We start from the raw sequence: 23,929 nt of genomic DNA, 5'->3' as shown, positions 1-23,929 counted from the left end.
TATTGGTGAGCATCCACACTTCTGACTTTATGATGGAAAGGTTAATGAAGCAGCTGAAGATGGTTGAGTCTGGGACACTAACCCAAGGAATTCCTGCAGAGATGGCCTGAAGCTGAGATTACTGACCACCAACAACCACAACCATTTTCCTGTCTGCCAGGTTTGACTCCAAACAGTAGAGAGTTTTCTTCTGTTACCCATTTATCACAGTTTTGCCAGGGCTGCTTGACGCCACACTTGGTTGAATGTAGCCTTACGGGCAGGAGCTGAGTATCCCTGGCGGAATCCAAACTGGGTATCAGCAAGCGGGTTATTACTGAGCAGGTGCTGCTTGATAGCTTTGTTGATGACACCTTCCATCCCTTTACTGATGATTGAGAGTAACTGGCTGGGTTGGATTTGTCCAACGTCTTGTGTAAAGGATACTCTCAGGCAATTTTTCCCATTGTTGGGCAGATGCCAGTGTTGCAATTGTACTGGAAGTGCTTGGCTAAGGGAGCAGCAGATTTTGGAGCACAAGTCTTCAGTACTGTTGCTCGTATGTTGTCACATCCTTTACACTATCCAATGTCTCCAACTGTTTCTTGATATCATGTGGAGTGAATTGAATTGGCTGAAAACTGTATCTGGATGCTCGGGACCACCGGAGGTGGTCAAGATGGATCAACTACTTGGCACAGGCTGTAGATTGCTGCGAATGCTTCATCCTTATCTTTTGCTGTGAGGTATTGATGATGTGGATACTTGGCAGAAAATGACAGAAAAGAGTTGATTCTTTTCAAATTGGTTCATTAACAGTCCGTGTCAATTTTGCTTCATGAATTACTGATATTTCCATTAAGACATGTTAAGAGTTTTCTTTTACAAAACATGAAATGAGGATGATGTACGTAGGATGCATACACATGACATATATGTTACTTTAATTGCAATTCTGTTTCAATTCTTTAGCCTGAGCCTCCCAAAAAACCCTCAAACTGGAGATTAAAACATGAAAATTTTATTGCCACCATCAGAGCAGCTAAAAAGATGAGTAAAACTGTGAAAGATGGAGGTTCCCTTCCACCACCACCTCCACCTTTATATGATCCAGGTAAGGCATGCACAGAATACAAGTTTTACTGTTTTAATCTCGTGGAGATTTGGTCCATCATAATTTGAAAACAAAAATCTGTGATGTTTAATTGTTTCATCTGCAATTTTAGTATTAATGCTTTTAAAAAGTTTAATGAGTTGGTGGATCCAATTGATGGAATGTTAGTGCTGTTTAAATATTTTTTTCTTCATTGATCTGCCTGATTTTGTTTTATTTCTGGTTTCAAAATTTACGATATTTTGCGATTGTTCCACTGTTTTATGCACTCAGGGAAGGTTAGTTAAGCATTTGAGGGTGAAGGGAATAGACTATTGTGGCATTTAAGTGCAATCAAGACTGAGACAGATTTCTAATTATGAAGCAAAACAAGGTATGGTGATAGTTCATCAAAGTGAAGTTGAGGATTATCAAATCATCCATGATCTTATTGAATGGCAGAATAGAGTTAATAGGCTGAATGGCCTACTTCTGCACCCTATGCCTTAGTCATAGTGTCATAAGCACAAAAATTCAGTCAGGCTTCTCAGACAGCATCTTTCAAACCTATGACCACAACCATCTAGAGCATCAAGGCACCATGTGCTTGGAAATACCATCACCTGCAAGGTTGTCTCCAAATCACTCAACATCCTGACTTTGAATTATGTCACTGTTCCTTCAGTATCAATTGGACAAACTTCTGGGAACTCCTTTCCTAAAAGCATTGTTCATTTATGTGCAGAATGTGGACTGCTGCAGTTCAAGAAAGCAGCTCACCACTACCTTCTCAAGGGAAACTTGGATGAACAATAAATGCTGGTCATATTTTATGAATGAATTTTTAAAAAGCTCCAATAGTCAGATATTTTGTTCAAAATGTGTGATCTGTATTAGATTCAAGCATATGAGGAAAAGTAAAATATGATTTTGGTTCTACAGTGCGGTGTTTGAGCAGTCAATGTATATAAGGAAGCTGTTATGTTGGTTAATTTCAAATTGAACTTAAAATTCCATTTGAACATTGCTATGCTCAATGTGATTTTAAAGTCAACACACTTGTAATTGCTAACAGCTGCAATTAATTGATAAATACAGACCAGCTCTATACAATTGTTCTAGCAATTTAGTTTTCTAAATTAAAGATTACAGTTTAATCAGTGATTCTGGCAACATCGTTCAGCTGTGTAACTAGCCAGTGTGTTCAAGAGGACACATTGGAATTAAACAACTTTCTTCAAACCATAAGCAATGCACAGATTACCTAAAATGTGAGCTGCAATCAACAATCATTTTGGTTAGAAAATTTGATAACAAATAACTAGAACAGAACTTAATTCAATACAGGTAACTGCGTACAGATTCAGTAAGGATTAAAAGAAAATATTATGATGCAATACCACAAGTCCCACCCATTCCAGAGGTGTGTCATAACACAGTTGAACAGGCTGATTGAAAAATATCTATTATAGGGATTATAAAGTTTAAACTATAGTTCATGATGCTGACACTAGATTTATGCATTGCAGCTTTAAGTATAAAGAGAATCTTTCTGCTTTGCTTTACAGTTTCACTACTGCCCCATTCCCAAATGCCCTGAGCTATTCCTTATGCATATTAGTTTGTTTCATGTGGCATTTAATGTTCCATGCTCCTGACTGTAAGTTGGATTGGTTCAAGTCCTTTATAAAAAGGTCAACGACTTGGTCCCTCCACAATTGTAGTTGCCAGACGTATCAGCAGTATTGCAATTTCCACGGTCCTGTAAAGAAGAAGATAGAGGGTGCCAGTCATCAACTGTTAGTCCTTTTTATTCTTTGTGTACCCATACACATTGATCTGTGTCCAGTGTTTCCACAGGCCTTTTCCTTCCATACACACAGAGTCAATGGTCATCACAGCTTTATTAAGTCCTTGCCAGTAAAGTGCTAAGCCTGGTTTTGTAAGGAGGACCTGATTATTCCTTGATCCTCTTCAATCGAAATTTTAAATTTGCCGGTTCAATTAAAAATGGCATGCACACACAAGTAAGTCTGTTTGTTCCACACAGACAGAAAAGAATACGAAATAGAAACATAAAGAACTGTGGATGCTGTAAAGCAGTAACAAAAACAGAAATTGCTAGAAAAGCTCAGCAGATCTGGCAGCATCTGTGCAGAGAAATCAAAGTTAACATTTTGGGTCCAGTTACACAACCTTAATATTGACTCTCTCCTACTCAGCTTTGTTAAACTTCTGTTTCAATTGTTTCCCATCTACCTCTTTTCCTATACCCTTGATATAGTTGCACAATATACCTTTAGGATCACCCCTATCCCAGCCCATTAACATGGTTGCATTGTTCTGTACCTTTTTATCTCTTTTGTTCTCCACTCTTTGTCCAGTCAACTATGGCATACTTATCTTCCTTCCCTTTTCTTGATTTCCTCAATTCTAACTCCAACTGGCTTCCCTTTTCCTCCTGCTGTTCTCACTTCACCTGCCAGGCCAATAGCCACGCTACTTTTGTTTTTTGACCTTATGCGTGGAGCCCTTCATCCACTGTTCTGTCTTATCAACAGGGTTGTACAATCCCGATTCACCCTAGAGATTCCTGGCCTAGAGGGCAGCACAGTGGCTCAGTGGATAGCACTGCTGCCTCAGGGTTTGATTCCAGCCTTGGGTGACTGTGTGGAGTTTGCTGTGCGGGTTTCTTCCAGGTAGTCTGGATTCCTCCCACAGTCCAAAGATACACATACTTAAAATTTCGCCGTTGTGTCTATGGATGTTCAGGCTAAATGGGTTAGCCCAGGTAATTGTGGGGTTATGGAGACAGGGTAGGGTCTGGGTGGGGTGTGCTTTGGAAAGTCAGTACAGACTTGATGGGCCGAATAGTCTTTTTCTGCACTGAGGAGATACTATGATTCCACTACCACCTAACAAAAGCATATTGAAAAGCAATGTTCTTTCATAACCTAAACTCTCATTTTTATCACAGTGTCTTCTGGTTATTGCTTCTTTTAGCTTACACCAATTTATTCCAAACACACACATTCACTTTTACTATTCACCACATCTGAACATAAACAGACTAGACATCAACATTGACTCACATCAACTCGCATACAAGTTTTACTACTTTTGTCTTTTCACAGCGTTCTGGACCATTGTGGTATTTCCAGTGTAATTTTTACTAATCTTTTCCCTGACTCCTGAACCAAGTTTATTTTGCCACTAATTCTATTATTAGTTTGGCATTGTTCTGGATTCATTTTCTCAGTCCCAAGAAAATGTTAATTAGAACCATCACCTTATCTTCCTTAATAAAAGCAAAATACTGCCAGATGTTGAAAATCTGAAATGAAAACAAAACACTGGAGAAGCTCATCAGGTCTGGCAGCATTTGAGTCCTTAACTGAGTTCCAAGTCAGTGAGTTAATATTCTGGATTCAAAATGTTAAATCTGTTTGTCTCTTCATAGGTACTTGTAGAGAGAGAAGGAGAACTTCTTCAAGGTCGGCATCCTTGGAAGAGGCTTCGCAGTAAGATTGAAATCAGCTAAGAGAAAGTGAGGACAGCAGATGCTGGAGATCAGAGTCGAGGATGTGTGCTGGACAAGCACAGCAGGTCAGGCAGCATCCGAGGAGCAGAATAATCGATGTTTCAGGCATAAGCCTTTCATTAGGATTCCTGATGAAGGGCTTATGCCTGAAACATCGATTCTCCTGCTCCTTGGAAGCTGCCTGACCTGCTATGCTTTTCCAGCACCACACTCTCGACTCTCTGTAAGTACTGCCAGATCTGCTAAGTTTTTCCAGCATTTTCAGTTTTTATACCTCATTATCCCTGATCTTTTACTGGCTATCCTACCAAATTACCCCTTTTTCTTCATCTTGCCTCATCTTGCATATGTTTTTGTTAACAGGAATTTATTGACCTCTGGGATCCACAGTTAAAGATATCATCTGGGGACATGTTTCCACCAACTACCACTTGGGCTTTTTTCACTCGTACATTTATGGTCATAATTCTCCCCTAGCCCCTGCTCTATAGTGATTCTGACCTCTGTCGTCCAATATCTTGGAATCTACCAAGCTCACCCCTTGATGATTTTGGCTTATATTTTGTTCAGTGCTTCTGATATACCCTGGCAGCTCTTGGATCTGTGGTATCACTTTACCCTAACATACTTTGATCGTTCAGCAGTCGAGTTTCCAGGTGTTGATTCTGTAATAACCACTTAAATTACCAGTCCCCTTCAATTAATAAGACTAATCTAACAATTGACTGATATGATTATTTATGTTTTGGTTGCCAACCTCATATCTCCTAAATCTACTATCAAGGCCAATTTAGCAATAAAATTACTCTCCTGTGTCCCATTCAATCCCAATTTAACAACCGATGAACATTATACCCTAACTATTTGTAACCAAACCTGACTTAAAAAATAACAGAATTCCCCTGCGTATTAATTATGAGACCAAACTTATGATTAGCTGTAATCTTGCCCTTCTTTACACTGGTTATCAAGCCCAATTTAACAACTGACATATTTAATTAGACAGTATATTTGAATGCAATTGAAAAATAGCTATAATTTCATTCAATTGCCTAATTTTCATCAAGTTCAAATTCATTATTAGTTAGCATTATTCTCCTATGTATTATCAAGCCCATTAAAAAAAGAGTACATTCTGCTTGTACATCATTCAGCAAACATAATTTAAGAATTAAATGTAACCTTTCACCCCTGTGAGTCATGTCGTAAGTCCAACTTTACAATTAAGTTTAAAGTATTTCTCTTCAGTAGTTTTGTGTATTGCTACTAATTCCTAATTAGCAAGTAACTTAAAACAAACAGAATAAGGAACCTTGGTAAATTTCTGTAGTGCATGTTGTAGTTAGTACACACTGCTGCCATTGAGTATCAGTGGTGCAGGGTGTGCCACGTTTGTGGATGTAATGTCAATCAAATGCGCTTCTTTGTCTTGGATGGTATTGAACTTTTTGAGTGTTGTTGTTGCACTCATCTGAGCAAGTGGGAGTATTCCATCACACTCATGACTTGTGCTTTGTAAATGGTGGACAGGCTTTGGAGAGTCAGGAGCTGATTTACTCCGAGCCTGTGGCCTACTGTTGTAACCACATATTCATTCGTCTCAGCCAGTTCAGTTTCTGGTCAATAGTAATCTGAAGGATGTTGAAGACAGGGAATTCAACAGTGGTAATGCCATTGAATGTCAAGGGGTGAATCTTTGTTGGAGGTGGTCGTTATCTAGCACTTGTGTACCATGAATGTTACTTGTCACCCAAAACTTAGATATTGTCCAGGTATTTCTGCCTTTAAACATGGACTGCTTCAGTATCTGAGGAGTACCAAATGGTGCTGAACATTATGCAATCAACAGTGAGCATTCTCACTTCTGACCTTATGATGGAGGGGAGGCCGGTAAAGAAATAGTTGAAGATACTTGGGCCAAGGATGCTATATTGAAGAGCAGAGGTGACTGACCTCCAATAACCACAAACTTCTTCCTTTGTGTTTCATATCACTCCAAGCCAGTGGAGAGTATTTTCACTTTCAACTAGCCTCTGGAATTCAGTTCTCTGACCAAATATTGTAATGAAGTCAGGGGCTGAGTGACCCAGGTGAACCCCAGCATTAGTGAGCATGTTATTGTTAAGTAAGGGCTGCTTGGTAGCACTGTCGATGATACCTTGCATCATTAAAAGACTGATGGAGTGGTAATTAGTTGGATCAGATTTGTCCTAGTTTTTGTGTCAGGAAGTACCCGGGCAATTATCCACATTAGTCAGGTAGACACCAATGTTGTAGCTATACTGGAACAGTTTGGTTAGGAGTGCACTAGTTCTAATGCATGTCTTCAGTACTATTGCTGGGACACTGTCAGGGCCCATAGCCACTACAGCTGATACAACAATTGCATGGTGGGGCCATTTCAGAGAGTTAGGAACCACATTACCATGGGTCTGGAGTACATGGGCCAGACCAGGTAATTTGGCATTTCTCTGTACTAAACTTTCAATAGAGAGATTTTATGACTGTCAACAATGGTTTTATGGTCATCAAACTTTTAATTCCATATTGTTTTAGTGAATTCAAATTCAGTGTGCTTTGTCAATCTGATTCCCCAGAACATTACTTGGGTCTTTGAATTACTCTCCCAGAGGCAATACTAGTTTGCCAGCACCTCCCTCTTACTTAGCATATCCAATTCAATAATTAACTGCAGTATTATTAAGGTGTGTTGGTTTTTAAGCACAGCTTAATGGTTTGCTGTAAAATTGTCTGTCTATGCTTTGTTTATTGACCAATGTAACATTTAACAAATCATATACTGAGTACCAATAATATTTAAAATCACACCAGTTATACCTAGTAATTGTCTCTTAAGCATTTCAAGGATCTGTTTTGTCTATTAGTTTGGTTTAAACTTTGTTTGTGCTGTAATACCACATTTGCTAAAGGTACTTTCATCGTTATTCTGCTCATCTTTTAATCCTCCTGTTGCATTGATAACTGTATCTGGTATCTGGACTATTTCAAAATCCGGCAGTCATTGATTCATTCACAATGTAAAGTCTCATTTGCTCCTTAAAGATTGAAGGAAAGTACAGTTTCTTTTAAGGCATCACACCCCTGATACAACAGTGTCTCTCTGAAAACCGAACACCAGTTAGAACCAGTTCTGTGTTCTATTTCATTCTTGAGTTTGCATTCCAGTTACTAATTTTGGGCACATTTTTTGCTCTACTGCAGACAGTTAGCTTCACTAAGCTGGCACTGCCTCAGGGTTTCTTTTAGCTCCAATATTTCTCAGTTGTACCAAGAAAATATGGCTGTGGGCTTCCTTTACCCCCATTCTCAGCTGATTAGATCTCATTGACACACAGAGGTTCCATATTAAGCCCTGATTTTCTCCAACACAATAGGTGACTTTGCGCCTCCTTCCCAGCTCCTTGAGGCTTATCCCTGACTGCCTGAAAAATGATAACATCAGAATCTCTGCTCCTGGAGCTTTTATGCCCTATATCTAAATATCTGATACACCAGCTGCGTGAAAGTGTTAACCGTCTGATGTGAGTGACTCTGGCCAACAAGGAGTCACCATGTCAGACTGTCTACCTGACTAAAGTTACCTTAAAATGATCTGGGTAGCCTATCAACACAGGAGTGTTCTGCCCTGTGACTAGAAAAGAACAAATGTTTCAAGCACTGGAAGGCCTTGTGCTTAACTATTACAATCTTGACAAGCCATCAGTTGCACAGCATAAATAGATGCAAAAAAAATCAGATTTTAGCTCACTTGGCTGGACAGCTAGTTTGGAATGCAGAATTATGCCAACAGCGTGTTCAATTCCAGCATCAGCTGAGGTTACAATGAGAGACTCCATTTGTCAACCTTTCCCCTCACCTGAGGTATGGTGACCCTCAGGTTAAACCGCCACCAGTCATCTATCTCTCATGAGAGAGTAGCTCTTTTCATTCTGTCAAATGCTTTCATAATTTTAGCTCAGTTAACTCTCAGCCTCCTCTTTCAAGAGAAAAGAGACCTAACCTGTTCATCCTTTCCTAATGGATGTAAACTTATATTTCAAATATCATCCTTGTCAGTCTTTTATATGCTGTCCATTGTCTTTATATCTTTTTAATAGGGTGACCAGAAGTATATGCAGTACTCCCAAGTGTGGTCTTATCAAGTTTCAATACAGGTTTAGCATTACCTCTATACTTTTCAGTTCCCTAGAGATTAGTCCCAGTTTTTGTTTGGCTTTTTAAAAACCTTAATAATCTGCAATGTTGGCTTGTGATTTGCGTCTGTGTGCTCCAAAGTCCCATTGCCACTTTTATATTCCTACTTTTCAAGTTATATTTAATCTTATTTTGCACATGAAAATACAGTATCACAATTGATTTGTTGAAGAAACTAAATCCTATGTTTTGGAGTAGAATTTTATCTTGTCTTGTGAAATTCACTTTCATTGCATCATATTCTTAATAATTAATTTTTTTTTGATTGTATGATTTTTCTTGCAGATGCGTTGGTCCAGGTCATTCGAGCAGCAGCAATGATGGTCTGATTGCTGCTGCAATCGAAAGTTCTCCTGGCCTGACGTTGCTATACATTACTTCCGGGATCTTCCGATCCTGGTTTTCACAGAAATCTACAACATAGTGTCCATTGGGGAGCTCCGTTGGAGTGGAATAGAGTCAGGGGAGTAAAGACACATCCCCTTTTTACTACTTGTCATATGGTAGGTTAAAAGTTTAGCCTTTGAATGTTTAGTGAATTAGTTGGTTGGAGTCAGTAGGGTCTGATTAGGAGATCTGATTGGGTTGTTTGGTTGAGGGGAATTGTGGTAATAGTTCTGTTTATTTACTCACGTGACATGGACATGATTGGCTGAGCCAGTATTTATTGTCCATCCCTAGTTGCGCTTGAGAAGATAATAGTGAGCCCCCTTCTTTAAGTTGTGCTGTAGTTAGGTTAAGAGGACTGTTATAGTTGGGTCAGATGGGTGTTCAGGTGGTATCTGCGTCGGAGGGTGGATAATTAGGGACTCATTTGTAAACCTACTAGGTACTGTCGTAAATCTAACTCCAAGTTGGAGAGATTTGCAGATGTCTCGGTGAATAAGAAAATTGCCATTAAATGTTGAGGCTACCCAGGTTAATTCACACAAGGCCTACAAGTGGAATTTTCAGTGGGTCGCAATAGTCACCTTGAGGTCTCGAATGTTCCAGAGCCTCGAAGATTTGGCCCATGACTATTCTAGCAATAGCAATTCTGATAAAATTCTGACTTGAAATATTAAATTTGTTTCTCTTCAAGCAATTTCTCTCAGAACTTCTGTGTATTCTCAGCATTTTCTGTTTCTATTAAATTAATGTGTTCAAGAAAATTGTCTTTTTCAATATGTAGATGTGCCTACTGGAGAAAAACTTGACCTTCTCTTGAGAAATAAGGCAGGCAAGTGACTGAATGTTAGTAGAGGAGCTTTTGGGACCAGTGATCATAATTTTATTAGTTTTACAATTGTTCTGGAAAAGGATAGGTTTAGTGTAAAGGTTCAAGAAAGGATCAAGGCAAAAGATGGAAAATTATAGGCCAATTAGCCTAACCTCGGTTGTTGGTAAAATTCTAGAATCCATCATTAAGGATGAGGTTTCTAAATTCTTGGAAGAGCAGGGTCGGATTAGAACAAGTCAACATGGATTTAGTAAGGGGAGGTCGTGCCTGACAAACTTGTTGGAGTTCTTTGAAGAGGTGACAAGTAGGTTAGACCGGGGAAACCCAGTGGATGTGGTCTACCTAGACTTCCAAAAGGCCTTTGATAAGGTGACACATGGGAGGCTGCTGAGCAAGGTGAGGTCCCATTGTGTTCGAGGTGAGCTACTGGTATGGATTAAGGATTGGCTGTCTGACAGAAGGCAGAGAGATGGGATAAAAGGTTCTTTTTCGGAATGGCAGCAGGTGACAAGCGGTGTCCCGCAGGGTTCAGTATTGGGGCCACAGCTGTTCACATTATATATTAATGAGCTGGATGAAGGGACTCTAAAGGTAAACATGCAGGTTGAGTCTGTGATTAAGAAAGCGAATGCAATGTTGTTAATTATCTCAAGGGGGTTGGAATATAAAAGCACTGTTGTGCTACTGAGACTTTATAAAGCTCTGGTTAGGCCTCATTTGGAGTACTGTGTCCAGTTTTGGTCCCCACACCTCAGGAGGGACATATTGGCACTGGAGCGTGTCCAGCGGAGATTCACATGGATGATCCCTGGAATGGTAGGTCTAACATATGAGGAACGGTTGAGGATCCTGGGATTGTATTCATTGGAGTTTAAAAGTTTAAGGGGAGATCTAATAGAAACTTACAAGATAATACATGGTTTGGAGAGGGTGGACGCTAGGAAATTGTTTCCGTTAGACGAGGAGACTAGGACCCGTGGACACAGCCTTAGAATTAGAGGGGGTAAATTCAGAACAGAAATGCGGAGACATTTCTTCAGCCAGAGAGTGGTGGGCCTGTGGGATTCATTGCCGCAGAGTGCAGTGGAGGCTGGGATGCTAAATGTCTTCAAGGCAGAAATTGATAAATTCTTGATGTCACAAGGAATTAAGGGCTACGTGAAGAATGCGGGTAAGTGGAGTTGAAATGCCCATCAGCCATGATTGAATGGCGGAGTGGACTCGATGGGCCGAATGGCCTTACTTCCGCTCCTATGTCTTATGGTCTTAAAGTCCTTAGCTGGAGTAAGGTCAATTTTGACAGTATGAGACAGGAACTTTCAAAAGTTGATTGAGGTGGAATATTCACAACTAAAGAGATGACTGGAAGTAGAAAGCTTTCAAAAGTGAGATATCTAGAGTTCAGAGCTAGTACATTCCAGTTAGACTGAAGGGTAAGGCTGGTAGGAGTAGGGAACAGTGGATGATAGAGATATTGAGGCTTTGGCCAAGAATAAGAAAGAATCATATATTAGACATATACAACTGGGATCAAATGAATTTCTTTAATATAAAGAGTTTAGGGACATTTTTAAGAGGGAAATCAGGAGGACAAAGAGGTGATAGCCTTGGCAGATAAGGTTAAGGATAATCCAAAGAGATTCTACAAATACCTTAATATTTTTCAGACAAAAGAGCAACTAAAGAGAAAATCAGGTCCCTTAAAGGTCAATGAGGTCGTCTATGTGTCAGGTGATGAGAGAGATACTAAATGAATATTTCACATCATTTTTCACTGTGGAGAAAGAAATGGAAGCTAAAGAACATGGGCAAATGTTGACGTTTCAAAAACAGTTCACAATACAGAAGTGCTAGAGGTCTCAGAAAACATAAAGGTAGATAAAACTCAAGGACATAATCAAGTGTAACCCAGAATGGTGTGGGAAACAAGGGAAGAAATTCCAGGGCCCCTAGCAGTATTGCTTGCATAATCTACAACCAAGGGTGATGTGCCAGATAACTGGAAGGTGTCTAATATTGTGCCTTTATTTAAGAAAGGCTGTAAGGAGGTGAACAGCAAGGGTCTTTTCCCTAGGGTGGGGGAGTTCAAGATTAGGGAGCATATTTTTAAGGCAAGAGGAGAAAGTTTTAAAAAGGTCATGAAGGACAGTTTTTTTCACATAGAAGGTGAGGTTCATATATGGAATGAACTGCCAGAGTTGGATGCAAGTATGGGTGCAACATTTGAGAGACATTTGGACAGGTACATGAATAAAAACAATTTACAAGGATATGGGCCAAACATAGCAAATGGGAGTAGTTTAGTTTAGGAAACTTGTTAGGCCTGAACAAGTTACACTGAAAGGTCTGTTTCTGTGTGGTATGATTCCATAATATTTTAAGTTAACTTTTTTTAATAGAGTCACAGAGTCATACAGGATGGAATCAAACCCTTCGGTCCAACCAGTCTATATGAAACACAATATCAAACTAAACTACTCCCACTGCCTGCTCCTGGCTCCTTTCTCTCCAAACCTTGTACTTGTACCCACATCCACCATTTCCTCCGGAAGTTCATTCCACATATGAGCCACCTGCTGTGTAGAAAATTTGTCCCTCATATCTTTTGTAATTCTCTCTCCTCTCACCTTAAAAATGTGCCCCATAGTCTTGAAATCTTCCATCATAGGGAGAAGACAACCACCATTTACTCAAACTATACCGCTCATTATTTTACAAACTTCTATCAGGTCACCTCTCAACCTTTTACGTTCCAGTGAAAAACATCCCAACCTGTCCAACCTTTCTTTATAACTCAAACCTTCTATATCTGACTACATTTTGGTAAATCTCTTCTGAACCCTCTCCAGCTTAATAATGTCCTTTCTATAACTGGGTGGCCTGAACTAGATAGAAGAGGCCTCACGAATGCATGGATATCAGCAGCTTTCAGAGCATTGAATAGTGAAAGGATGTTGGGCTTGAAGGAGTCGGATTAAGATCTTTAAAATAAAGCATGTTTAATGGAATGGATATTGATGAGGCTTTTGAAAACGGGAAAGAAGGTGATAAAGCTGAGGTATTGATGGAGGGAATTCCAAATGGTAGTTATGGTATGGGAAAGGAGGTAAGTTCAACTCTTTCCTGTTCATCTATCTTTCATCCATAAGCAGGTTCTTTCTCCTTTTTTGAAACAGGCGTGGTGTGTTCCATTGAGCCCTCTATCATGAAGTCCAATTTTCAAAGTGACCCACAACAAACTGTCTTTTAGGGTTAAGTCAGAAGTTTTGTTGTTCAATGCATTCAAACACAGGGAATGATTTTACAACACATATTTGCACTCCAGCATATAGGGAAGAAAATAGAAATGAAAGAGTTTGCAATTAAGAGCAATTGTTACAAAAATGAAATTGATAAAGGTGCGATAATATAAACTTGGCATATGCAGAGACTTGATCCACATTTTAGTCAAATGCAAGATTTTTTTCAAAACTGGGTTTTGAGGAGGCTCAGACTTAAGACATGTGTAGCTATACTTGTAGCCTGGCCATGGTGTTACCAGATCTTGCTGGGGAGGCATATTTTTTACTGCTCATCTGTGTTTGCTGTCTTGGATACATTGGAAATGCTTCCTCATATCTATGCTAATGATTTGCCAGATGCTGTATTGTTTTATGTATTTCAGTACTTTTTTTCCCACAGTTTCGAGAAAAGTAAAACGCTTTGCCAAACATCTCAGTTATATTTGCTGCCACTGAGATTGTTCTGTTGCAATGTTTTGTCAAGATTCTATTTCAATTGACAGTTAATTATGTTTCAACCTTTGAATTATCCTTAATAAAAGCATCACTCACAACTGAAAATGGATAAATCTGTGCAAGCATATTTTGATGTCATATCCTCATTTTTAACCTGGAAAGTAATATGTAAGCCTTGTTTTATTTTACTTCACTAAGCATATTAATTTTCTAATGTGGCACATACTTTTCATGCAGAATGTCCATTATATTTGATTTCATTCCAGAGATGTTAATAAAATCCTTACATTGAATAATAAGAATCTGTTATCTTAATGTATTTGTCAAATTTCATTTTTTAAGATCTTATCCAGTGCCCATACTGTCAGAGAAGATTTAATGAGAATGCTGCAGACAGACACATTTCTTTCTGCAAAGAACAAGCTGCTCGCATTACCAAGCCTAAACATGCTGCAAGCAAAGGGAAACAAAGCACTCCAACTCAGGTAAAACACATAAATGTCTTATTTACAGGTGATACTGTGCATCATGGTAGACCTTAGCAACATTGAAAACACTTTTTTGGACAGTACATACACAGGTGCCAAGCACCCATATTTTGCAGTCAGTACTCACTGTTCATTCCACTAGTAAATACTTGCCCAGAAAATTTCTGTGGGCCATTACACTGCAGTTTGCTGTTATCAGATAGTCACAGCACCATGGCATTGTCAACAGGTAACCAGGGATCTATGTGAATAAAGCAAGCAACAGCGTGTTTCTTCAGCTAACCAGACTGGAGAATCCTTATTAATACATAGAGTCTGGATCACAAGTATAAATCAAAATATTTAACTCGCTGAAAGCTCATGCTAAAAGCACAATAGAGGGAAGGAAAGATCAGATTAAGAGAGGTCAGTGAGAAAAAAAATCTCCAAAAATCCTCAGCTGTGGGAGAATGTTGTTGTGCAGTGAAGAGTGCAGGACAGCATGACAGTAGCAACATTAGGCATACCTCAGAACTGGTGAAACTACAACACAGGACTACTTGCATGCCAAACAGCCGAAGTCACATGCATAAACAACAGTAAATGGTCCCACAACCAACGAGTCAGATGTCAGCATGCAGTCCTGCCCCATCGGTCATTAATGATGATGAACAATTAGCTAAGTGGAGGAGGAGGTTCCACAAATATCCCCTCCTCAACAATGGGGTAGCCCAGCATATCAGTGCAGAAGTATTTGGAACCAGCTTCACTTTCAAATGCCAAGTAGATGATCTATCTCTGCATCCTTTTGAAGTTCCCAGGAACACAGATGGCAGTCTCCAGTCAACTTGATTCACTTTTTATGCTTTCAAGAAATGACTGTAGGCACTGGATACTGCTGAGGGTATGGGTCCTTTCAAAGTTCCAGCAGTACTGATGACTTGTCCCCTTGACCTGCAGAACTAGCTATACCATAGCCAAGGTATTCCTACCCCAAGGCTGGCATCTACCCAAAATATCTTTTGAACAAAAAGGACAAATTTAACCTGGCTGCTTACTGCCCTGTATGAAATCATCATCAAACTGGAAGGTATAATTGACAGTGGTATCATGAGACTAACCAGCTCACTGATTTTCAATTTGAATTTGGCCAGGACAACTGATCTCCAATTGTGACCTCATTACAGACTTGGCCCAAGTATAAACAAAAAAGCTGAGCTTAAGAGATGAGGTGAGACTGATTGCACTGAACATCAGGGCAACATTTGTCTGAGGTGTAGCAATAGAGGTCCCTAGAGTCAATGGGAATCAGCAAAAATTCTCCACTAGTTGTAATTGTACCGAGAATAAAGGAAGATGAGTGTGTATGTTTGAGGTTAGTCATCTCAGATCCAGGACATCACCGCAGAAATCTGCATTGGTCCTCTAATATTTTGGCCAATGTCTCCAATACCTCTACAGACACTTTCTTTGAAACGCTTAGATGTAGATCAATCAGGGATTGGCAACGTCAGTCTCATTGGTTTGTCAAATACTTTAAGACCTTCCCTTCCATTAGCATCTTACATATCTGGTATCTTTGGGATATTTACAGTGTCCACCTTGAAGACCAATGTAAAATGTTAGACTTCATTATCTGCCTTTTTCCTGCTTCTCTCTATCCATTCCCTAGCCGAGTTCTCCAAGGATCCCATACTCTTTCTATATTGTTACAACCCATTTAGAAAGTGTCTCTGACAAAGTGAGAACTGCAGATGCTGGAGATCAGAGTCAAAAAGTATGGTGCTGGAAAGCACAGCAGGTCATCTCTCCTGCTCCTCAAATGCTGCCTGACCTGCTGTGCTTTTCCAGCACCACACTTTTCGACTTTGGAAAGTGTGCTGATGCTCAAGCCCCACTACTCTCAGGGTCACCACAAAATGATTTAATCAAAGCACTCAAAGTCCCCAGTTTACCCCTATGTTGAATTCAAATTAACAGAAAACATTGATCAGGTTTCTGTGCCTACTATATTTGCTAAAAATAAGTAAATTCTAATCACAAATGAATAGCTTTGAACTATCAAATTTACAGCTTTGTTATTTATAACACCATTTAGTCCACCTACACACATACAAACAAAAAAAATGGTGTTGTGGTTGGAGGATTGTTAAAAAAAACAAATAAACTGGGAAACGCAGTTCAATAGCATCAGTCCACAGAATTTGTTGAAACATTTCTTTTGCTTGTCAGGACTTCCTATTCTTCATCTCCTTTCTCCACATGCTGTCACGTCTTTGCAGGAGGTAAAGGGCGATTGGTACAATAAGAGCAAAGTCTGTTAGCTACTGGTCTAAAGCCACAGATTACAGTCACTGGTAGGAGAAAATAACTGGTCTCTTCAGGCTTTGGTGTTTTAACAGCAGAGAAAAAGAGAGAGACACACACACACACAATTCTTACTACTTATTCTTCCTAGTCTGCTTCGCAGTGATGCTGACTTGCTGTATAGTTCTCCCATTTGACAGAAGTTGAAAAGCTTAGAAGTTGATGAAAAGCTTAGAAGTTGACAGGGCAAGTGGAAAAGTGTTAAAAGGTTTATACAGGATTTGTTTTAATAATTAAAGGCATAGAATATAATAGCAAGATGTTTTGCTGAATATTTAGTCAACATTGGTGGACCCAAGCTAGTGTATTGGATTCAGTTCTGGGTATCTCACCTTCGGAAGGACGTTAAGCCTTGGGTAAAGTGCAGAAGAATCTTACAGGGAAAATAAGACTTCAACTACAAGTGAGATCAGATAAACTGGGAGGTTCTCCTTTACAGCGAAGGTTAAGGGAAGATTGAATAGGAGTATTTAAAATCTTGAAGCCTTTCATAGAGTGAGAGAAAAGTGGCTGCAGTGGACGAAAGATCAATAACCAGAGATAATTGATGAAAGAATTGTAATTTTTATGCAGCAAGTTAATTAAAATGTGTTGTCTGAAAGTGTGAAAGAGGTAGATTTGGTAATATGCAGCAAACTTTGTTTTAACTGGCACCTTAAGAACAGGCTTTCTTAATAAAGTGGCAAAAAAATTATGAACCAGAAATACTGCAAGTTTATTATATTATTGCGATCTCCTCAATGGCCGAGTAGTTTGAATGCGTGAGTGAGAAGTCTGTCTGCTCGTAAGTTTTATTTAAGGCAAAGTTGCATTATTATGTAAGTGATTTATGCTGTAAGAAAAGCACAACAGTGATGTGCATTCCCTCTGCATTGCATTTCTACTACTTAGTGTGTGCTTTTACATTGATTCTGTGGATCTCTTGGTCAACTGGTACATGCCTGGTCGCATTGGTGCCCAATAATAAATCAATAGCTGTACTTCTAAATGGGATTGACTAAATACATGAAAAGTAACATATACGAATATGTATTTGACACAGACATGATTAGCCAAATGACTGCCTTCTATGCTTTTTCATTATATGGCTTATGACTAAATTTGTTCTTTGGTATGTCTTTATTAATGTATAGCATCGGTCTCCAGTGCTTAAGAAGACTAATTCACCAGTCTCAACACCTGGTGCATTAACAAGGATTCCCCAGCCTTCTGTTGGTGGGAAAAGTGGTATGTGGATTTTCTTTTCATTTTGTGTATTTAGTTTTTTTCCCTATTGCCGTATTTTTGTATGTATGTTACAATCAGTCCCCAGATGAGGGTCTCCAATTTATTTTATGATTTTGGGTGAAGAAGGATGAACGGATTCCCCTTCTTAAATCAAACTATTTCTGAATTGGTGGCAACAAGATTAATTTAGAAAGATTCTTTCTGAGTAAAACAAAAGCTGAGATTATTAGCTACCAAATGTGACACAAGATGAGTAAAATGTGAAGTACACACACATGGATAAAAAGTGTGAATTGAGTTAAAAGGTAACAGTTAAAAAGATAGATGTATCAGTCTCTGGGTTCCTTAATAAGTAGATATTAGAACATTGCATCCATTAAGTTGGATGATGCCAATATTGCTGACATTGGTAGTTAACTTTAAGATTTTGTAGTCTGCAAGATAGCTGACAAGCTTTTGTCCTGTTTTTTGATGGCGACTTCACTGGCTTGCTTAGTTTTCACAACTCAGTGAGTAAGCATATTTCTCTATCTGCAGTACAGAGTATCTTATCAGCTGTCCATAAGCTGTGAACCTCACAACACAACTAGTCCACACTAACACATCAGCCAAATAACACACAAACCAGCATATTGTTTTAACCCCTTTGTCTATTCCTGGAAGGATAAAACACAAACACGTCTGCAGTTTAAGACATAAACCAGCTGTACAATCTGGGTTTATGGTCTATTGTCATGACAGAGATTAAGTGCTTTAATGACACTGAAGCAGATTGAGGCTATGGAATGCTAATAGTCTGCACATCTTAGCTGTTGCAGTTTTTATCTAAAGTCTCTACATTTGAATACTGATGCTTCAATGTGCAACAAACTCTGTGAATATCCTGATTGAAATTAAGTAATTTACTACATGCAAAGATCCTGTGTGGGACTTTTTCTCATCTTAACCAGTTAGCCTAATTGTGAAAGTAAAACAATGTCATGAAAGTGTCCAGTTGAAAGTGTGATTTTGCTTTCTTAAAATATAAATAATATCAGTGAGCTGTGAAAGTCATAACCAATTTGTCAATTATGTTAATCTTCAAGTGAATTGAATTTTTTTCTGCACGTTAAATCTTATGCCTTGGATGTAACCTATTTTGAATTCTATATTTGGAACATCCACTTTGTTTCTAAAGCCCATGTGATATCAAACTCCAATAGACCATGAGTCATTAGTTGTTTGTGTATACCTGCTTTACATTATTTATTATTCATATTTACACTTACTACTATTAACTGTTCTCTTCATACAAATCTTGCTGAATGGACTTACTGATCTATTTACCAAAAATGGACATACTGGCAGAGAAATTTTAAATAACACACTGGTTTTCTTTGAATGCAGTTTACAAAGTACTGATTAAATCATAATCATTTACAGGACATTTTAATTGTACTTAGAATAATGTGATGTAATGTGTTATTACTATGTACGAATTGTAAAATTATTTTGCCATGATTTAGATGTGTATTTTTCAATCTGCAATCATTCAGCCATTTCTCCGAGTACATTTTCTGAAAAAAAAAATTATTTGTGGTCATCTTCTCTTCATGGTGCTTCAATTCTGGAAATAATGGCTTTTCAGCTAAGCTATATGCAAATTTCATGTCAAAGATTGAGATTTATACCAATCCCTTATGAAATGTCCCACATCGATTATGAAAATGTCATCTTCAGTCTGAATCTTGTACCAATGTAGGGAAAACATTGTTGTCCTTCACTGTAAGTTATTCATTATAAGTCTTTGACTTGATTGAAATTGTAATAATTTAGTAAAAGCCGACATTCAGTGTTCTGTCAACAGGACTTTCTACCACCAAAAGTAACCTAACAGCAGCCTATGAAAATAAACTTCGAGATGGATCACCTGCAAAACGGAGTTCATCTGGTGTTGGTAATGTGGCTGGAGCATTAATTCAACCAGCTGGGTAAGGATTAATAAGGATCCATATGTACCAATATGGAAGTCACTGAATTTGCGGATTTATTTTAAATTGAATACAATGGGATGAAACAGTGGGCTGCATCATTGCCCTTTTGCTTTGGGATCGTAGGTTTGAATTTGGCAGACTTCACAGAAATTGACTTCAAAACAAACCATACCAAAATATTTTAAAACTGAAAAAACTGTGGATGCTGTAAATCAGAAACAAAGACAGAGGTTGCTGGAAAAGCTCAGCAAGTCTGGATGCACCTGCGAAGAGAAATCAAAGTTAACCTTTCAGGTCCGGTGACCCTTTGGTATACCGAACTATTTACTAGTTTCATTAGTATGCAATGGTCAGGTTTCTTTTTTCTGTGCTTAATTTTAAGACCTGCCATAAAAGCTGTTAAAGGAGACCCACTGCTTTGATAAAGTCAATCTGGCATCATGGCCAGTTTATTTAAAAAACTAGTTTGAAAGATTTACATTGGAAAAACCTAGCACAATCTGGTAGAAGCTTTACTGAACAATATATTATGATTGAAACATGAATGGTTGATTTAATTAAATTTTTACTGCTTTGGAGGATAAACAATTGCATACCTTACGAGCACAGTTAACTTCCCATAATGCAAGTATTTATTTTGGGCATTACAGTACAAGTAGTCCTAGATTAGCCTGGTTTCTAGTTTGCTACCCATGATTGCAATAAAACATGCCTGATGCATGACAACGCAGTTCTTATGCAACTCTCAATAGAGCAGAGGAATAAATAAGAAATGCTAAAATTTAGCGTTCCAGGGCAAGCTGCTATTTGTTCAGCTCATTTTGACCATTGCCTGTCTTCATTAAGGCTGAATAAGATCTTAAAAATTGTCTACAGCTTTACACTTCCAGTTGAGTAATCTTGTATATGAGACAAGAAGTGTTTTATATTAACCCTCCACCACCAATGCTCAGTAGCAGCAGTGTGTGTTATCTATAAGATGACTGCAGAAATTTACCAAAGGTCCCCAGACAGCACCTTCCAAATCCACTTCCATCTAGAAGGACAAGAGCAGCAGATATCTGGAAACACCTTCACCTTCAATTCCCCTCCAAGCCACTCACCATCCTGACTTGGAAGTATATCACAATTCCTTCACTGTTGCTGACTAGGGACAGGCAACAAATGCTGGCCATCCAATGACACCCACATCCCACAAATGATTTTCCAGTGTCAATCTCGTGAATTGTTTAAAAAAAACTGACCGCAATGCCAGATTAAAATGGTGGGTTTCCTTTAAGAGTTTTTGTGGCAGCCCTTAAAAGTTCTAACTATGTTCGAGGAACGTAACCTGAACACTTATACGGTTTCTATGGGACTGCGTGTTTCACAAAATGCGGTTTCGCTTAATGCAGTGATTTTCAAGAATATAACTACCACAGTAGTAGAGGAATACTTGCGTCTTAAGGTATTTCATTTTTTTAAACAGTTGATGTCTTGAAATAAAAACTGGACTTCCTCACTAGTCTTTTTTTTATTTTTATGATAAGCAACAATTTACAAATTGAAAATTTATTCTGAATTAGTGAATTCAAATTTAGCAATGTTTACTTGTTTTCTTTTAAAGTTTGTTCCTAAGTATTCATAATCAATCCATCATTGGTGTAATGCAAATTAATCAACAATGTCAAATGCATTAGTTTCTATTCGCTTTTTGAGCTTTTGAGATAAATGATGTTAATACTGGGGAATAAAACACTTCCATTCCAGACATCCAGTGTGAACAAGATCATATCCAAAAATAATTCGGAGAACTTTATCTACCAAATTGCAATTCTCAAAGGATAACCTTTTGTTGTGGCAACTCTTTGGAAAAAGTGAGGACTGCAGATGCTGAAGATCAGAGTTGAGAGTGTGTGCTGGAAAAGGACAGCAGGTCAGGCAGCATCCGAGGAGCAAGAGAATTGACGTTTTGGGCATAAGCCTTTCGTCAGAGTTCCTGCTGAAGGGCTTATGCCTGAAATGTTAATTCTCCTGCTCCTTGGATGCTGCCTGGCCTGCTGTGCTTTTCCAGCAACACACACTCAACTGTGGCAACTCTTTCTTGACACCAGTTCTCCTAATTCTCTTGCCCTCTTCATGCTGCTTTTATTATCCATCCTTGACCACTAAATACGCATCTTTTCTATAAAATACTTCTGTTAATTCAGTAAGTGTAGCAGTCCATGTTATACTTTTTCTGCTTTATATTTTCAATAGTTTACCCTATCTACCTCCAATTAGGGAAAGTTAGAAATGTAATAAATCTTTCACAAACAAAGATTTTGTAATTAGTGTGTTTAGTGGTGCAACTGCCATTTGGGACTCTGGTTGCCAAACCATGAACACAAACCTTTTTGTCAGTCTCTGCTCCTGACTTGCCTTTGTATAAGTAAGCAAAAATACTGGCATTACTGGTTTTATTTCAAGACATTAACTATTAAAAAAAAAAATGAAATACCATAAGACGCAAGTATTCCTCTACTGATGTGGCATTGTCAAAAAGTGTGGTGCTGGAAAAGCACAGCCGGTCAGGTAGCATCGCCAACATTTCAAACATAAGCTCTTCATCAGGAATGGGCATTGTATAACTGGCCTGAAAATACTTGATACAAAAACTGTAACCGTGATTTTAATAACATTTTATTGAAAAAAAATCATATTATAGTTAATTTTAATCCATAAATTATTATGAATTTACCTTTTTGATAATTTCATTTTCATTTCAGGGGTTTACCCAGTAACATCAGATCTCGAACACAAACACTACCAAGTGGAATGAGGAATGTTGCTGGAACAAGCTCAGTGAACAAAAAGACCTACAATGCTGAAAATTACATAAGGTGATATAGTTTTTAATACTCCATAACTGGAAAGGAAAGAAACTGCCTTGTTTAAGCTATTTTAATGTCATTATTATGGCCAGAATAGCGAGGGTTCACTTTTATTTGGAATTCAGTTTAAAGTTCAAAGTATTTCACTTTTCTCATGTAGTCTTAAATATATTGACAAAATGAAGCAAGTGTTTACCTTTTACGCGGTAGACCATTTAGGACAGAGATGAGGAGAAACTTCTTCGTCCAGAGAGTGGTGGCTGTGTGGAATGCTCTGCCCCAGAGGGCAGTGGAGGCCCAGTCTCTGGATTAATTTAAGAAAGAGTTGGATAGAGCTCTCAAGGATAGTGGAATGAAGGGTTATGGAGATAAGGCAGGAACAGGATACTGATTAAGGATGATCAGCCATGATCATATTGAATGGTGGTGCAGGTTCGAAGGGCAGAATGGCCTACTCCTGCACCTATTGTCTATTTTCTTAATAATTTATATACTCAGAAGGATGCTACAGTGTGTTGCAGCTGAACATTTGTCAGATTTTGTTTTCCATTTGTTGATTTGTGAGACATGAACTGCTCTGATCATATTACAGTTAACTTTACAGCTTGGCGACACGGTAGCTCAGTGGTTAGCACTGCTGCCTCACAGCACCAGGGACCCATGCTCGATTCCCACCTCGGACAACTGTCTGTGTGGAGTTTGCACATTCTCCCTGTGTCTGCGTGGGTTTCCTCTGGATACTCCAGTTTCCTCCCACAATCCAAAGATGTGCAGGTCAGGTGAATTGGCCATGCTAAATTGCCCATACTGTTGGGTGCATTAATCAGGGGTAAATATATAGGGTAGGGGAATGGGTCTGGATGGGTTACGCTTCGGAAGGTCAGTGTGGACTGAATGGGCCAAAGGGCCTCTTTCCATACAGTAGGGATTCTAATCTAATCAAGTTGGCATTTATCACTTGACAGGTTATCCTGGAAGGGTGGTGCTTCCCCACAGTGTTACTACATGATTTTAAGCATTGGTAATAGGTATGGAAATCCAGAATTTGTACCCAGCATCAATTTTTTTTAAAAAGGAGCACCATATGTACAAGACAGGTTGGCTTGGAGATAACTTTTTGTTAAGTATAACATTTTAAGAATTAGTATTTATTTGTTTCAAAACTTGCGTATCTGATTTGGAATAGTGTACAGTCTCACCGGTATTTGGACACACCCGGGAAATGATGAACCAGACTCCCAGCTATAAGCAAATAACTC

At 38.7% G+C, this 23,929-nt stretch overlaps 1 protein-coding gene across 1 annotated transcript in view; it reads left to right on the top strand.

Annotated features, from left to right (window-relative positions):
* zc2hc1a (zinc finger, C2HC-type containing 1A) overlaps nucleotides 1-23,929 on the top strand; it is a 53,635-nt gene that overhangs the window by 20,627 nt on the left and 9,079 nt on the right. The window contains exons 4-8 of the mRNA XM_043689113.1: nucleotides 952-1,093; nucleotides 14,127-14,269; nucleotides 17,752-17,845; nucleotides 19,692-19,815; nucleotides 22,566-22,679. Coding sequence (XP_043545048.1) covers nucleotides 952-1,093; nucleotides 14,127-14,269; nucleotides 17,752-17,845; nucleotides 19,692-19,815; nucleotides 22,566-22,679 — 617 coding nt within the window. The remainder of the gene's footprint in view (nucleotides 1-951; nucleotides 1,094-14,126; nucleotides 14,270-17,751; nucleotides 17,846-19,691; nucleotides 19,816-22,565; nucleotides 22,680-23,929) is intronic.

Source organism: Chiloscyllium plagiosum, chromosome 4 (genome assembly GCF_004010195.1).
Source record: "Chiloscyllium plagiosum isolate BGI_BamShark_2017 chromosome 4, ASM401019v2, whole genome shotgun sequence".
NCBI lineage: Eukaryota > Metazoa > Chordata > Chondrichthyes > Orectolobiformes > Hemiscylliidae > Chiloscyllium > Chiloscyllium plagiosum.
Note: the sequence above shows the minus strand (reverse complement) of the source record. Positions and strands in the feature narration are given on the sequence as shown.